At 51.0% G+C, this 16,583-nt stretch overlaps 1 protein-coding gene across 11 annotated transcripts in view; it reads left to right on the top strand.

The window, feature by feature from the left end:
• The window catches only part of Efcab6 (EF-hand calcium binding domain 6), a 208,314-nt gene that overhangs the window by 177,310 nt on the left and 14,421 nt on the right, over positions 1–16,583 (top strand). For all 11 annotated transcript variants that reach the window (XM_006521531.2, XM_017316792.2, NM_029946.4 and 8 more), the window contains 2 exons: positions 1,563–1,764; positions 4,762–4,953. In XM_006521531.2, coding sequence (XP_006521594.2) covers positions 1,563–1,764; positions 4,762–4,953 — 394 coding nt within the window. The remainder of the gene's footprint in view (positions 1–1,562; positions 1,765–4,761; positions 4,954–16,583) is intronic.

Below are 16,583 nucleotides of genomic sequence, written 5' to 3'. Positions count from 1 at the left end.
AAGGATCCATCACTTAGTCGCTTGTTCCTCCTCAAAGACCCCTTGATGATAAACATCTTGCTATTGGTAATTACGTGTGGATTATTCTTTCCTAGGTCCAAAATAGACTTTTCTAAGCCCTAGCAAGGAGTTTCGCATGTGTCTGCTTTATTGCTGTATCTTAATACTGAGCTGGCAGCTCCTCCCTGCGCATGAAGCAGCACTGATTGTCTGTGTCCTTGTGTCCCTGTCACGTGATCCAAGCCAACGCAGGCAGACGAGGCTGCTCCGCAGCTGCAGCTTGCAAAGCATGGCTCTCTTCTCCTTTAGAAGCATCCCAGTCACTGGAAACTTCCCTTCTACCCCGGCTTCTAAGCTTCTCTCCTTGGATGCTCGCTCCCATCCAACTGACAGAAAATGCAGGCACTCAGGGGCCCCCCAAAAATGTAATCACATTAGTAGCAACCTTTTGTTTCGGTGCATACATGTGTGTACATACACATGCATGTTCTGCCTACCTCTTCTTTTTTGAGACGGAGAACTGGATTATAACTCACCAAGTAGGCTGTGCTAGCAAGCCTCACACATCCATGTCTTTTCCATCTCTACACTTAGCCCTTTAAAAAACAAACAAACAAACAAACAAAAAGAAAGAAAAGAAAAACAAATACAGGTATAGGACCAAAATCAAATCTGTTTCTTATCGGCAAGCACTTTCCCATCTGAACCGTCTCCCCAGCCCAGGAGCGGGGACCATGAAGGCATGAGACTTCTGGCGTCTTTAACAAACACCCCCGAGTGCTCACGGAGAAGTCTTAGACCTAACTCAAGTTATCCTTTCGGAATTTAGAGGGAATTGTTTCTCTGTCTGAGTTGAGGGCGTGAAGGGGCTGTCGTTGCTGCACGGATGTCCTTGTGGGGACATATGCTGAGATGGAATTTTTAATAGAGGAAATACTAAGCCAGATAGCGTTTGCACAATACCCTGGGAGAGCTTTTGGCTTGACAACTCATTTCAGCCAGGCTTGGGGAAGAATTTAGTGTCTCTGCCTCAGTTCCCCCAGCCGTGTGCCATCTCTGATATACTTCCCTTCCGAGTCCCACTTCACCCCTCCCTGCACACCCCCTAGTTAAAGCCTCTGCTGTGTCAGGGACTCCCTGTCCAGCTTGTAGCTCAGCTGGCTGCTGCCCCGTTATTTCCACTATCCTCATCAGGTTGTCCTCCCCACAAATGCCCCAGCAGTGCACTGGCATCCATCTTTTACCCAGCAACCCTTGCTACCTCTTGCTCTCTGAAGCTCTGAGCCCTATTGCCCAGCCATCAGGTCTTGTGTCTTCAGGACCGGGCAACCCGTGGCCTCCCCTCTGGGGCATCCCTCAGTCTCCTTTGTTCCTCCTTGTGGTGACATTTTAAGTATACACATCAGAAAGCAGCACCTGTGGGCATGTCCCAGCAGGGTGGGCACCAACCTCTTTGAATCATTGTCTTTCCCACACTGCCTCTATCCTCTGCAACTGTTTGTTGAATGAATAAGCAACTTTTTTTTTTCTCAATGACTCTATTCTTTTCTTTTGTGGGGAAGCTTGGACGTCAGTGTGCATAACAATCACATCGACCCTGTCGAATTCCTGAGAGCGCTTGAGATCAGCTGGGCCAGCAAAGCTCGCCCAAAGGAGAAGGAGGAAAGCTCGCCACCGCCCATCAGCTTCTCTAAGGTGACCCCAGATGAGGTGATAAAGACCATGCAGGAGGTGGTGGAGTCCTCCCAGCCTGCTTTGGTGGAGGTATGACAGTTTGCAAAGAGCCCCATCTTGTAAAACTCACATCTCCATCCCTCTCCTGGGGGTCGGGTAAGGGGGGACTCCAAGCTCCGACCCCTGTGACCCCACTACCTCTCTCCAGTCTCCTGGGCATCTACTGAGTTTAGATGAGATTGCTGATTGGAGCAACTATGTCTCCACTGTTGTTCTGCAAAAAGCTGCCCTGGCTCTGTCCAGCCCACTGATGTGGGTCCACTAAACACCAGGCAAGCTGAGGCCACAGAGGTCAGGCCAAGGAGACAGAGACGCCCGGTCTTATGCAAGGGGTAAGGTGAGGCCAGAACCTCTGGCTATGTCCTTACCTGCACTTTGACACATAGGTGCCCACATTCCTAGACAAAGATAATTTGTTTTAAAGGACAGAGAAACTGGATGATGGTGACACACATATAACCCAGGAGCCTTCAGTGTGCTCAAGCAAGTGACCCATGGGGATGAGTGACATCAAAGTGGCCGTCAAGAGGTTGAACAGGACAGGCTGTGTTACAGAGACTGTTTGGGGGGGGGCACCCAGAGGCCATGGATCATCTGAGGTGAAGGGTGTTCTACCCACTGTCCTATGGGTGACCCCATGTGCCTGATGGGGTACCTTGAGTCATGACAGTGTCTCTGGAAAGAGTGGTTGGGAACTACGCTTCTGAAAGTGTGTCCCCAGCCTGGTTCACAGGTGGGTGCTTGAGGTGGGCATACCAACCCAAGGTGACTATAGTCGGCTCAGACTAACAGATTGTTAGAGGCAGCATGGGCCACGTGCACGAGGAACCACGAGGAAGAATCCTCCCCTCCCCTCCCCCACCCCACCCACAACACACAGCAGTGTCTTGCGTCCACACCAGGAGGGTTCTGTGCTGATGGAGGCTTCCAGTGCTTTGCAGACAGCCACGCCTCTGCCTGCAAGGATCTCTGGTGGGGTGCCACCCCCTCCCCCGTGGACTTTATCTCTCCCAGAGCATAGTGTGCAGGTTGGGGGTCATTCTTCCTGTTCTACAGGAGGGGAAACTGAGGCTGAGGGTAAGTGAATTTGCCATAGCCTCACAGGTCACAGGGCTCTGAATGTGGCTGGAAGCAGAGAGGGACCAGCCCATGCCCTCTTCTCCAAATCTGGGAAGCCTAGCTAGGCATGCTGTCTCATGCCAGTTGTCACATCGCTTGGGAGGCTGAGGCAGGAGAATGGCTGCAGGTAACAGACTAGCGTGATCTATGTAGAAAGAACCCTGTCTCCTCTGGGAAAGGTCTGTGGAGGTGTTTGCCTGAGATGTGTTACTACATTGCTTACCACCAAGGTTAAATTAGATTATAAAGCCCTCACAGACACAGAGGCTTCCAAGGCCGCCTCTAGATTTAGATTTAAATTTGGACGTGGTTTGGTTTGGTAAACGAGATCCACCTACTCCCTCAGTGTAAGGGGGTTAATGTGGGAGCTTGGATCCAAAAAGGGGCGAAGCAATGGGGAAAGAAGCAGAAAGGTGGGTGTGGACTAGCCAGCTGGGAGATGCGCCAGGACTTGGCCTCTCTCCTATAAAACACGCACTGCCAATATCTAGCTCTCTGTGAGGACTTAGCATCCAAGGTCATTAACCAGAAGGAAAGGGGAAGGCAGCTTCGTGGTGCAGTATCCCTGTGAGCTACAGGAGGCCTGGTGTTCTCAGGCTTGTTGGTCTCAGGACTGGCCAAGTCTCCCAGTTTCCTTATATGGGCCCTTCCTTGGAACACCATGTAGGAACAGAGCTCTCATGTTCAGGGTTGCTTATTCTTTGGGTCTCAAGTGACACAGCTTAGCATCTCTTGGGATGTTTGTGAAGCTAGGGACCATGGGCCTCAGGGAGGAACCACAGTGGTTTCTTCTTTGTGTGGCTCAAGGTTCTACAGTGGAGAGTACAGCAGGTGAGCTGCAGGGGTGGGTGGAGGCTAAGGGTAGGGAAGAGAGGCTGGTTCAGGATGGCCACCAGAGGGGACGGGACAGGACATGCAAAGACATGGCTAAAAGCCACTGCAGATGCCACACACCTGTCTTGTTTCTAGACAACATCACAATACTATACCCTCACAATGTTTTGTAGATTTCAAAGCCCTTTCCTATTTAGCTTCCACATCATAGCAGGCTGAGTTTATACACAGACCCCAGGGAGCTTCAGGCCCAGACCCTAGGAGTAGCTGGACTCACGTTGCTTCTTGGGTTCCCAGGACATCCTGGTATCATCTCCCCATATCACATGGCTTCTAGCATCCTGACAGCACAAAGCTCCTTTTGCTTGGATCTTCTTCCAAGACGACTGTGCCCCTGGTGCCCACATCCCTGTACTTCCCAGCCAAAGACTCACTCACAACCGCCCTCAGCTAGGTCCACCTTGACAGAGAATGTGCCGAAGCCGAGAGAGAACAAGGACTTAGCTGAACAACCCCAGGCCAGGCACTGCCCCTCTGTGCCCTGCTGTGCCCATCTGTGCCCCCTCTGTGCCCTACTGTGTCCCGATGTACCCCGCTGTGCCCCGCTGTGCCCTGCTGCCTCAATGGCTGCCTGAAAAAGCTCTGTGGTATTTTGCTTACATACACCCCCTGCTCCACCAAGGTGTGCCTAGCTTGCACAGAACAAAAAAAAAAAAAAAAAAAGAGCTCAGGAGAGCTGGGCTCGTGGGCTGCAGGCACATTAAATTTTTACTTTAAAAGAAAGCATCTTAATCTACCACCCTGATATATATTTCCCTGTGCAATAAGAATGAATGATTTTGTTTCGACAGATGGAGAAGTGTGTGCATACTTTTTATAGCACACTTTTACACCTTTGCCGTTGACGGCTGCACGACTCGACCCACAGTTTGTCATGATTCCTGCACACTTCGACCCGCAGTGTCAGGATGACGGCTCCACTCGTGGCGTGGGCACAGCCCCTCACGCATAGGCTGGGGCATTCATTGGCCAGGAGCATTTGCCAGTTTTTCCTCTGCTTTTGCGATGTTTCAGGCCTTCTCTGCACTGGATAAAGAGGACACAGGGTTCGTGAAGGCTATGGAATTTGGAGATGTCCTGCGGAGCGTATGCCAAAAGCTAACGGATAACCAATATCATTACTTCTTGAGGAGATTAAGGCTCCACCTAACACCCAACATACACTGGAAATACTTCCTGGAGAACTTCAGCACCTTCCAGGACGAGGTAAGGCGCCCTCCCTCAAAGCAGCTCACAGGGACAGCCGGATTTCGAATGTCGTCGTTAAAGCAACCCAAGTGAAAATCCGTGATGAGACTGTGTGGAGTGCTGGGAGGGAAATTGTGTCCTCTACTTTGTGTTTTCTTGCTTTAAAGAAGCCTGGGAGTTTGCTTTCACTTGCTGGCTTTAGCATTCAGAGCACCTTAGATCTCAGAACAAGATCTGGCATCCAGAGAAGTGAGGCCCACTGAGGCTGGGGCAAGGGCTACACAGGCAGAGCCCTAGGCAGAGTGGAACATGGAGGTGTGGTGGTCCTGAGAGAGAGATGCACAGGTGGAGGTAGAAAGTCCCCTGGAGAGCAAGGCAGGCTGCTTCCTATGCTATGTAAGTGGCTCTGTGTCATTGACAACAGCTCTAGCCTAGGTGACACCATTCCACAGGGCAGTCTGTACTGAGAGAGGGTGGGGGGGGCACAGTTGCTGTGGCCCTGCCCTTGATGGAGGAACAAAGGGAAGCAGCGGATACTCCACAGAGAGTTCGCACTGGCTGGGGCTAGCTGTTTACTGTCCTCAGTCATAGCCACCTGGTTAGGCACCTCCTAATAATAGGCCAATTTGAGAAGTGAGGACTCTGGCCCAGAGATACTGGGTGATCCCCTGCCGCAGTCTCCCAGTCTCGGGATTACAGTCATGAGCCAGCATGCCCAGCTTTCTCACTCATGTTAATATGTCAGCTTTAGTTCATTCATATAATCTGTTATAAAGCTAATCTCCATGTTAAATGGAAATACTCCGTCAAGAGCATGCTAGTATTCTTGCATGTGTTCCCATCCTCCTGTGGGAGCATGTAGGTTTTCTTTTTTTCCACAATAGACAACCCCCTGTGCCTGTGTCCTGTGGCACACATGCATACATATGCACATATGGGATGCATGTCTGTAAACACACATGTGCAAGCATGCACACACACTGCTGCTCCATGTGATGCTGCCTGCAGTCTCTTAGGTGGCTATGCAGTGCCCACTCTTGTGGGTGGCACATTAGGCTTCCTGGTGCTCCATGGCCCCACCAGCCCTGTTTTCAGCCATATTAACCTTGCCTTGGTTTTAATGAAGTCAGGCTGTGATGTTAGGCCCTCTGTCCCCTGGCTGTTATAAGGACCTCCTCCTGCTCTGTGGCATGATTTTAATCTTCACACATGGTGGCCGTTGCTCTCCCCCGTGATTGTGCTTTTTGGCGTCCTATAAGACTGTTTGTTGTACAAAGCGGAGAAAAGACAATACTCATGTGACACCCCCCCCCCCCCCCCAGTGACCGTGACTTGTCAGTACAAGGAAGCAGCGAGCTCCAGATGGGACAGGGTGAGGGAGATGGACAGATTGGCTCCACCAAGTATTGCCCCAGCCTGTCCTGCCTGCTAGGAGGGCAGTTTCCAAGCCAACGCCTAGGTGCCTCCCTGAAGACTGCTTTTCCCGTTCTGAATGCATTTGGAGCTATGCAGAGTAGAGATGACGCTGAAGATGTAACTGGGTGTCTTGGCCTTTTCCACTTTTAGGAACTTCCCATTGTCGCTCTTACTCCTGAGCATTTAGAGCATTCCCACTCTGGCCACTGTGATGTATTCTTCAGCAAACACTCTCCTTTGTAAATCTATGTCCACATTTTACACTTTTCAACGTCTATGCAGTGTGTTCATATGTGTGTGTGTGTGTGTGTGTGTGTGTGTGTGTGTGTGTGTGTGCGTGCTTGCATATATGAGCACATGTGTATGTGTGTGCATACACGTGGTGGCTGGAGGTTGATAACACATGTCGCCCTCAATTTCTCTCCACTGTACTTCCTATGGTTGGGTCTCTTGGTGGTCAGCCAGTCTAGCTAGCCAGCTTACATAGTTTCTGTCTCCCGGGGTTGGGAGGGGGGGGCGATATCATAGGTGGGTCACTACACCAGCCCACTTTGTTGTTGTTCCTTTTTTTAAATTTGAGAAAATCTCATAAGTACCATATTTACATAATTTCCAACCTTTCCACCCCTACTCAACCTCGTGTCCTTCCCACTCCCTCTCAAATTCATGACTTCTTCTTTAATTATTGTTACATGTATGTATATGCATATACATAGAGACAGAGACAGAAACAGAAGAGAGACAGAGGGAGAAGGCATGTTGAGTCCATTTGGTGTTGCTTGTGTGTGTATGTGTTTAGTGATGGCTGCTTGGGATTAGATAACCTATGGAGCTCATCTTTGGAGAAGTCTGGTTTCCCATCTCTTGGCAGCCATTAACTGCCTGTACCCTGTCACCTAGGGAGTGGAGTCTTGTGAGATTCCCCCACCCATAGTGGCATGTCCACCGATGTAATCATTCAGGTCTTGTTTGGGCAGCTGTATTTTTGAGGTCTCATGGCTGCAGCTTCCCTGTCGTATGTAGAAGACACGTTCTCACAACCCACAACCCCCAGACCCTATGTCTACGTTTTGTGGAATCCCAGAGCAAAAATATCTGGGGTGAAAGAGCAGGAATATCTTTATCGATCTCGAAAGCAACTCCCCATAAGATATTTTTAAAACAATTCTGTGTATTATATTACATCAGCTGAAATCATCATTGTTGAAGGTGGTTGGATGTAGACAGTGCATATGGCTCCAGGGAACACCTGTGTTCATCATACACTATTTAGCCTGAACTCATAGCTTTCAAGGGAAGAGTTGAGACTGTCTCTCTGCTCGGCAATATGGCTTCTCTCCAACCCCTCTCCATGAGCCTTTCCAGCCAGACTCTCTGCAACAGGGTTTGAGGTCTGCTAGAGGATTTCAGGACTCTTGTGATTGATTTCAAATTATTTTTAATTTTAAAAATCATGTCTATTTGTATGTGCCTGGGGTGTCTGTATACACACTGACCAGAGTGGTTAGAGGTGTGGGATCTCCTGGAGCTAAAGTTACAGGAAGTTATAAATCACTTAGTGTATACTCCCTGCCTTCCAAAGTGCTTGCTCCAGCCTAGGGGACAGGGAACAAGGCCTAGGTCACGTGTCTGATACTAGGGTGTCCTACTGCAAAACAAGTAGGAAGCTGGGTACAGGCCTGGGTGAGAGGGAGGCTCAGAGGGAAAGGACCTTCCCAGAGAGAGGAGTGATCAAGGCATGTCAGCATAGAGTCAGTGGTGTGTGGGAGGAGGCAAGCCCTGCAGGGAAGGCTGTCATGGTTCTGCCAGGCTTGGGGTCCTACAGTTCTTGAGTAACTTGATGGAAAGTGGAAGTGTCCAGGTGTGCTCGGGCTAATACAACAAAAGAGAAGAGGAAGAGCCCTTACCTGGGGGGAGGGCCGCTTTGGGGGGGGGGGGATCTGCAGTGTCCTGTCTTGGGTGCCATTATGTCCTTACACCGGACTCAGCAGGGGGCAAATGCCACTAGGCCTCTACCTGAGGCACTTGGAGCCCCTCACCTTAGCTGATACAGCAGTGGTTCCCAACCTCCCTAATGCTGCAACCCTTTAATACTGTGCCAACTTGCTTTGGTGACACCCTACCATAAACTTATATTTTTGTTACTTCATAGGTGTAATCTTGCTACTAGAATGAATCATAATTTAAATATCTGATATGCAGGATATCTGATATGTGACCGCCAAAGGTGTTTTGACCCACAGTTTGAGAACCGCTGTATTATGGGCTCTCTTTACAAGAGTCAACCTTATCTCTAGACACACTTTGCCCAACACCCTGTGAAGGTTCTAGAAGAATGGCCAATGAAGTGATGTTAAAAGTGCTCATCAGGGGAACACTGGGAAGAGCCAAGGCCACAAAGGCAGCTGTTCCCACCCTCTGTACACCTTCCTTCATCGGGGAGTGACTGTACCAACGTGAGACTGGTCTACGGGGGTACACCAGAGAGGTAGCCGAAAACCCCAGTCCTGCATATCTCCCAGAGTTCCGAAGACCCCTGGCTGAGAGCATACCTAAGTCCAGGTGAACCAAGAGATTGTCGTTTACCAGACTGACAAGCCGAGTCAGGGACCACAGGTTTAAAGCACCACAAGGTCCCCTGTGAAGGGGGACACAGCAAGGTGCCATGTGGGTGTTCAGTTTGTCCTCTTTACTCGCAGACGAGGGCAGGAAGCAGGGACACAGAGACCACCCAATGTCTCTCGAATGGCTAGGGACTCCCCACTCCATGTGACTGGGGAACTGGGGGAGAATAGACTTTTGTCACTCAGCCTGCTACAGCTTAATCACCAGGAGGGAAGAGAAGTCAGAAGTGGTAGGGCTGGGTAAAGTCACTTCAGCTCATTAAGGGGACACCAGGCATTCTCTCCCTCTAGGGACACAGGGGAGACAAGTAATTAAAAAGAGATTACTGAAGTGTAATTAAAGAAGCCAGCATCTTCCTCGCGGAGGGATTCAGCAGAGATTACCCCCAGCCAAGGCTACTTGATCCTTGGGCTGTAGAACTGTACTCATGCCCTCCCTCAGTAGGGACCTCAAGTGTACCGAAAGAATGAAGACTGTCATCTGGTTCCACCCAGTTCTCGTGCTTAGTGAACCTCAATATCCCTTCTCAGGCACGTTTACGATCGCACGTCTTGTGGCCGTTGTGCAGGGACATGGGACTAAGCCCTTCCCTCAGGAGAAGCATCCTGGGTCCTGGCTCCACACTGTGGCTGCTCTACTCTAGGCTGCTCCTGCTTCCAGAGTGGCCAGTGTAAGTTAGTGCTTCACAAGAGCAGGGTCAGGGCAGATGAGCCCACCCAAGGCTGGAGTCCCACGGTGGGGAGGCCCAGGAGTCCACCTGAGAGCCAGGCCTGAGGCACTTCCCATGCACAGCCTACTCACACAGGAAGATCAGCCCCATGGTTGCAGAGGTCAATGGGCCCATGAAGAGGAAGGTGACCCTAGTGTCCCTCACCATTAGGGATTGACCTCTCCAGCATCCAATAGGAAGGAGAAATGTTACAGGACAAAGAAGCGAGCAAGAGACGGGCCCCTCCTCATGCTCTTGACCATCCTCAGCTCCGGAAAAGCTTTCCACACCCAAGTGCTTTTTGTGAAAGACTGAGCATTATCTTGCCTGCTCAGTGTAGTTTTGGATCTCCTGAGTAACAGAGATGGGTTCAGTTCAGTTCAGTGGTATCACTGGCAGCAGCTGGCCATACCAGGAGCCAACCCCAGGGTCACTGTGTCAAGGATGTCCTGCTGAGAATGGCTGTGATACAGTGGTCCATTCCCCCCCTCCCCTTCTGCTGAGTAGTGCTCCGTAGTTCCTCATCCAGCAAACTGGGCATCTTGGGGTCCAGGTGTGCGGTAGACAAGGGGGTGCACTCAGAGGACCCCACTGGGCGATGCACGGTCACTTGAATTGGGCATGGTCACTCCTGTGGAAGCCTGAATTTGGACTGTGCTAAGAAGGCAGAGCAACTTGCTCACACGGTGATTGTGTCTGGCCAGCCACAGTCATCATCTTGTCACCACAATCAAATGTCACCAGTCAGGAGAGCATCAGGAAGGTGCTATGAGCCAGCCACATCCCTTCGCTGGTCCTCTCTATAACCCTGCATGTGGTGGGCACATTATATCAGCATCATCTTTCAGGGGAGAAAACCAAGGTTCAGAGAGCCATGGCATCCCCCTCTCCCTGCCCAAAGCTAGCTGTCCAGGGCTGGGATTAAGATCACACAGCTTGGGGACTTACATCCTTGCCTTACCCCTTGGTAAAGTAAGAGCTGCTCCACTATCTGCCCTTAAGACTTAGATTCCTTGCCCTGTGGTTGACACGGCTTTACAGGATCCTTGGCCCAGCCAACACCAAATAACTGCGTTATTATTTATAGTCTAACCTATTCGAGTTTGTGCTGAATGTTTGGCGATGATGGGGTGTAGAATTTATTTGAGTGGGGGAATTTATATTAGCATTTTTTATAAGTGACTTCGCCCCTGAGTTTATTGGGTCATCAAGGAGCCAAAGGAGCAGCTTTGATTCTCTGAACTTTGTCAATTTCACACTCTAGAAGGATTTGTGAGATGGGAATTTACAGGGTCTGGGCGGATTCTGTGTAAGTGCCCACCGCACGCCTGAAATGAGCCGGAGAGCTAGGAGACAGGGGAGTGGGGAAGAGAGTTAGGACCCAGGCAGGAATGCTTTTCTGACCCACAGGGGGAGAGACACTGGAGAAGCACTTTGTGTAGTCCCAAGTCTGGGGAGGGAGCACACGTCAGGTGTGGTCAGGGCACAGAGAATGGGAGAGGCAGCCAGCAGGCCCTGTGGGCAAGGCCGCAAGCTCTGTTCCCACCCTGTGGGCATCTCTGAATGTCCTCTGGGGCAAGAGGTTTTGGGCTCTCAGTCACAGCCCTAGGACAGTTCCTGGCAACTCCCCTGTAGTGTTGCTGAGTTCCTGATTCTTCTCCCAAGGAGGCTTGGCTATGGGAGGGGGTCATCATGCAAGCCTACTGTGTGTCTCGAGTGGGACTGCTGTGAGATCTATCACTGGCAGGGGGAGCCCAAGGACACCATAAGTCCCACCTTTCAGAACCCCAGCCGCTCAGTATGGTGGGAGGATTTCAGAGACTCTACTGGGTCTAGCCTGCCCTCTGTGAAGGCAGCGCGGCCAGCAGCTTACCAGGGCCCGCCCAGAGATGTTGTGGAAGCCAGGAATTCAACATGCACAGCTGTAATCAGCAACCTTAGGAGGAAATAATTTATTTTGACTCACAATGTGAAGGGCTGCAGCCCGCCATGGTGGAGGAGGAATGGTGGCAGGCAGCAGGCTGCACACAGCTCCATGCTGAGAGCAACTTGCCCACATCTTCAAGGACCAGGAAGCAGAGAAGGGGACAAGAACCTGGACTAGGAATCTAGAGGCCAGTGACATACTTCCTCCAGCTAGGTCCCACTTCCTATCATCCCCCCCCCATCAGTCTCCCAGCTGGGGACCAAATGGTCAAACACGGGAGCCTGTGGGGATACTTTACAGTCCACCCCACCAGGACACTCGGGATGGCACCTGGGGTGGTGATGTCATGCCTCCTAGGTCTTGACACCTGTCCAGGAGTCTTCCCTGGGCCGTGAGCACCGCCTTTCCTGCCTCCACCTCTGTGTTGAGCAGGCACCACTGGTGAGCAAGAGCGTCCTCCTCCCAGAGCCCAGACTTCATTTTCATCTAAGTTTTCAATGCTTTTTTTTTTTCCTGGACAGGCTATTATTTTTAGATTCATTTACCCACTGTAAATATAAATGAAGGCTCGGTACAATTAATTTCCCTGCTAATCAAAATATTTGATCGAATGAAGCAATTTTTCAATTTTTTTGGAACTAATTCTAACCTTCTCTAGCAGGAAGTGCCGAGTCCGGTGCTGTTTCTAATTAGAAGCCTCTTGCTACCTGCTGAGTTCTAGTGGATGAGGTTTTCAGGGGCTCCTCACCTTGGGGAACTGTGGGCAAAGCTGTAGGTTGTCTCTGAGTCCTGACAGCAGAGCCGGTTCTATGAAGCACGGCTGAATGAGCTAGCTCTGACCTTCGTAGTAGATTTGGACACCAATGGGATTCTAAGGCAACATTGGAATGGACCTCTCTAAACCACTTTGTCTGAATCTGCTTGCTCTAGGGCAAGGTTACCACCACCTCTGGTACTGTAGGTACTTCAGTAGTATAAACGTCACCAGGAGCTGGGCTGTTCTTTCTCAAGTGTACCCTGAGGCCACACACACACACACATACACGCACATGCATGCATACACACATACATGCACACAAACACACATGCACACACACATGCACATACACACACGCATGCACGCACACACGTGCACACACACATGCACGCACGCATGCACACACACACACACATGCACACACACACCATGCATGCATGCACACACACATGCACACACACACCATGCATGCATGCACACACACACACATGCACACACATACATGCACGCATGCACACACACATGCACACACACACCATGCATGCATGCACACACACACACATGCACACACATACATGCACGCATGTGCACACACATGCACACACATACATGCACGCATGCACACACACACACACCCCTCTTTGTCCCCATATCCCGTGATTCCTGTTTCCAGGCACCTTTGCTATAAAGCTGACTGCTGGTGGAAGGTGTGTCTGCATTTGAAGTGGTGTCTTCTCCGATTAGAAAGAACATCCCTCTTAGTTATAGGAAAAAAAGCACAGTTTCCCCCATTCAGATGGGGGGCACAAAAGCGTCAGACTGCGAGCCATCTGTTCTTTCTTGGCTCCTACGGGCGCTCAATGAGGCTGCTGGGGGCTGAGATGAGGTAGGGGAGCCAGAAGGCCAGAGCCCAGCAGGCTCTGCGCAAAGCCCACAGAAACCTGGCTCTGCCCCCACGGTTGCATGGGATCTCTGGGTGGCATTGGTGTATATATGGGGGCAACAGTACCACGAAGTTGCCAGTGGCCTGAGGACCTTCGTGCCAGTGCTTTAGAGGTGGTGACAGCAGTGGTCCCTGCTGGTGGGATTTTCAGTGGCCTTGCTTTCTCTGGGCTTTCTGAGTGACCTTCACGCAACTGTACACATAACTATGGTACACCGACAAACACATCTCTAGCTGGAGTGAGCAGTTACTACGTCAGCCGGGGGTCCCATCTCCCTTTCCGCCAACTCAGTCCCTGGGTGCCATCTTGGACAGTATTTGAGGTCCTCCTCCTCCTTCCTCCACCCCCAACTTTCTGGTAAGAGTGGATGATGTCACCGTCACAGTGTCCTGTTGTCTGGCTGGCTGTGGGAGGGACATGCTTGGCCGGTACATGGTTAGAATGTGTCACTCTTCCGGCTCTGTGCCTTCATGATAGTGTGTCAGGAGAGCCATGTCTCTTCCTGAGGGTTCTCCCCCTTACCTAGGGGACTTGGCCTCTCCCCCAAGACACTAAGTTCCATATGAGCAGAGCATGGAGAGCCATTCCCTACCTGGGCCCCCAGGTGAAGTAGGTGTGTCTAGAGCTCAGCAGGTGGCTGCCTGTCCCAGGGTGGAGGCCCACTGTGTGTTTGCCCTGAGAGGATGGTTCAGGTGGGTGTGTCATCCACTCCTGAGGCTGGGACTGGTCACTCTGACCACTGCTTTCTGGATGGAGCTACACAGATGGACAGCAGGGGATCTGGGTCAACATCCAAGACATGAGTCTGGTCAGCGCCCTGCCTTGGCACAGCCACTCAGACTGTAGGCAACGTGGGACATTTGTGGATGACAGTACTCACAGGTGTGCACGTGTGACTATTCCTTATGCAGCTATCTGGTGGGTCCCTTTCCATTCATTCTCCTGCATTATAGATGCTCTCTTGCTAAGTGTTTGTTTGGAACCATCTAGCATCTATAGAAATAGCACGTTGCCCCTAACCAGGCACATAAGGTTACTCATTATTGCCGAAGCTTTATATACCTTGTTAATTTTCTCTCTTTTGTTTTCTAAAGAGGATCCGCAGGAATGCTTTCTGGTTTGGTTACATTCCTTCTCACTAGCGTGGAAATGATCAGAGTTTCCAGTTGGCTAAAGCAGAGTCTTTCTGCTTTTCCGTTTCCTTGCCTCCTGATAGTCGATCCCCGACCACCACCCAGAGCAGGCAGAATCCCACCCACCCCCTCATTAGACCACTGACAATGCAGGCATCATTGTATAACTGTTGCTTGTTCCTTGGTTCCCCTGTGCCCCCAATAACTCCCCTAACTCCTGGGGAACTCTCCCCCTGGGAGACAGAGGACAAGGGGCCCTTGCTCTCTGCGAAGTCAGAGTGAGAGAGCAAAAGTGAGTGGAGAGAGCATCAGAGAGAAGTGTGACAGGAAACTGATGAGGGAGGGTATGGGTGGGTGAGGCTCCAAGATGCCACAGACTGGAGGAGAAATGGAGACAAAGTACGCAGTTCCCCGGGGCAGTGCGGTAGCTCTGGTGTCCCCTGGGCCAGCAGGAGCCCTCAGCTGGAACAGGGTGGGTGAGGTCACAGAATGCAGGGCCCATTGTGAAGCTTGTCCTGGGGCTCATAAGGGTCTGGCCTTGATCAGGCCAATGCATCTGGCAAAGAGCCTGCTCAGAGGAGCATACCCGAACATGGGCTCCAGAGACTATCAGAGTGAGGTGAGACCAGGGCTTGAGCTGACGTGGATGGAAGTCAGCAAATAGTCGGCACAGGCGGCGGCTGCAGGCCTTGGGGGCTGAATGTAGAGCTCCCAGGAGCTGAGGCAGAAGCCATAGAGGGTCACGCTTTGATGCTCAGGGGGAAAGGGTCATCTTTGATGAAACTGATGAGCCTTGTTTGAGCTCCGCCCCTCACTGAAGCCGTCTACATAAGGCAGCCGCACTGCTGTCTATAGTGCTGTCTAGGCAAACAGGCCTCTTGATCAAAGGCTCCAATGGAAGGGGCTGATGCTCCGTCACCAGTGGGCAAAGCCAATGCCCGCCAACACAGGGTGGACGAGTCTCAGCCAAGCTCTGTGACTCTCACTAGGTCACAGGTACAGCCAGCTTCAGTCTCTTGTGGTCACGCCTTCTCTAAAAGTGTATGACAATGTATTTTTCACTTGACCTTAGCCAAAAGGCTGAGAAGTGATGACAGCGTCTATTTCGGTCATTGTTGTAATTGTCAAAATGTCTATTGATTCCCATCCCCATATATCTATCCAGTGAAGGTGTGTGTGGAGAGGAGGAGGGGAGGGAGAGAGGGAGACTGTGTGTACAACCTCAGCCATTATTCCTTAGGAGCCATCTACCTTGTTGGAGATAGGATCTCTCACTGGCCTGAGAATCCATTAGTCTATGGTATGCTATGCTGGCTGACCCATGAACCTCAGGGGTGCCCCTGTCCCCATTTCCCCCATTCTGGGATTGTAGGGGCACACCATCCTTCCCTCCTCTTAGGGTAAGACCTGAGGATCTAGTTCAGTTCCTTGTGTGCCTCTGTGGCAGGTACTTTACCCACTGAGCGGTCTCTCTGATCTCTCTCCCCAGGCCCCAGAGAGGGTTTATTTTTTTGGAACTTGAATGGGGCTTGTGGCTTGAATCCGACTCTCTCGATCAGGATCATGGCCTCGCTGTCCACTCATCCCAGTCGCAGTAAATGCGGATTTCTTTCAGGAAGCTCCGTTTCTCTCAGGATCTCTCACCCCTGGGTTCAGTAGCCTGTCATCGGAACGCTCCTCACTTGGGCTTGTAACTTGTCACAGCTAGTGCCTCTCAGGGGCAGGTATGGCTCTTGCAGTTTGCATTCAAATTGGACCACTTGCCTAAATCACTTGGAGACTTTTCTAGTCCACCTGTCTGTCTAACAGTGGCGATGTCTCCAGCGAGTTCTTCTCCATTTTCTTATCTCAAGAAGCAGGTTTTGTTAAAAATGGGTATAGTAGGTAAGGCATGGAGGTACAAATTTGCCACCCCATCCCAAAGAAGCTTGAGGCATGGGGATGCTGAGTGAGGCCAGCCTGGGCTACATAGATGGGTCACAAAATAAGGAAATGAAGCCTGACTATTTAAGACTGACAGAGGCCAATGTAGCTCAAGCCTGGAGACCCGAATTTAGTCACTGGGGCCCGTGTAAAGGTAGAAGGAGAGAAGCAACTGCCCAGAGTCATTGATTCACGACCATCACCTCACAGTTGG

The sequence above is a fragment of the Mus musculus genome, chromosome 15, assembly GCF_000001635.26.
Source record: "Mus musculus strain C57BL/6J chromosome 15, GRCm38.p6 C57BL/6J".
Taxonomy (NCBI): Eukaryota; Metazoa; Chordata; class Mammalia; order Rodentia; family Muridae; genus Mus; species Mus musculus.
The sequence above is the reverse complement of the archived record's forward strand: the minus strand, read 5'-3'. Positions and strand labels throughout refer to the sequence as shown.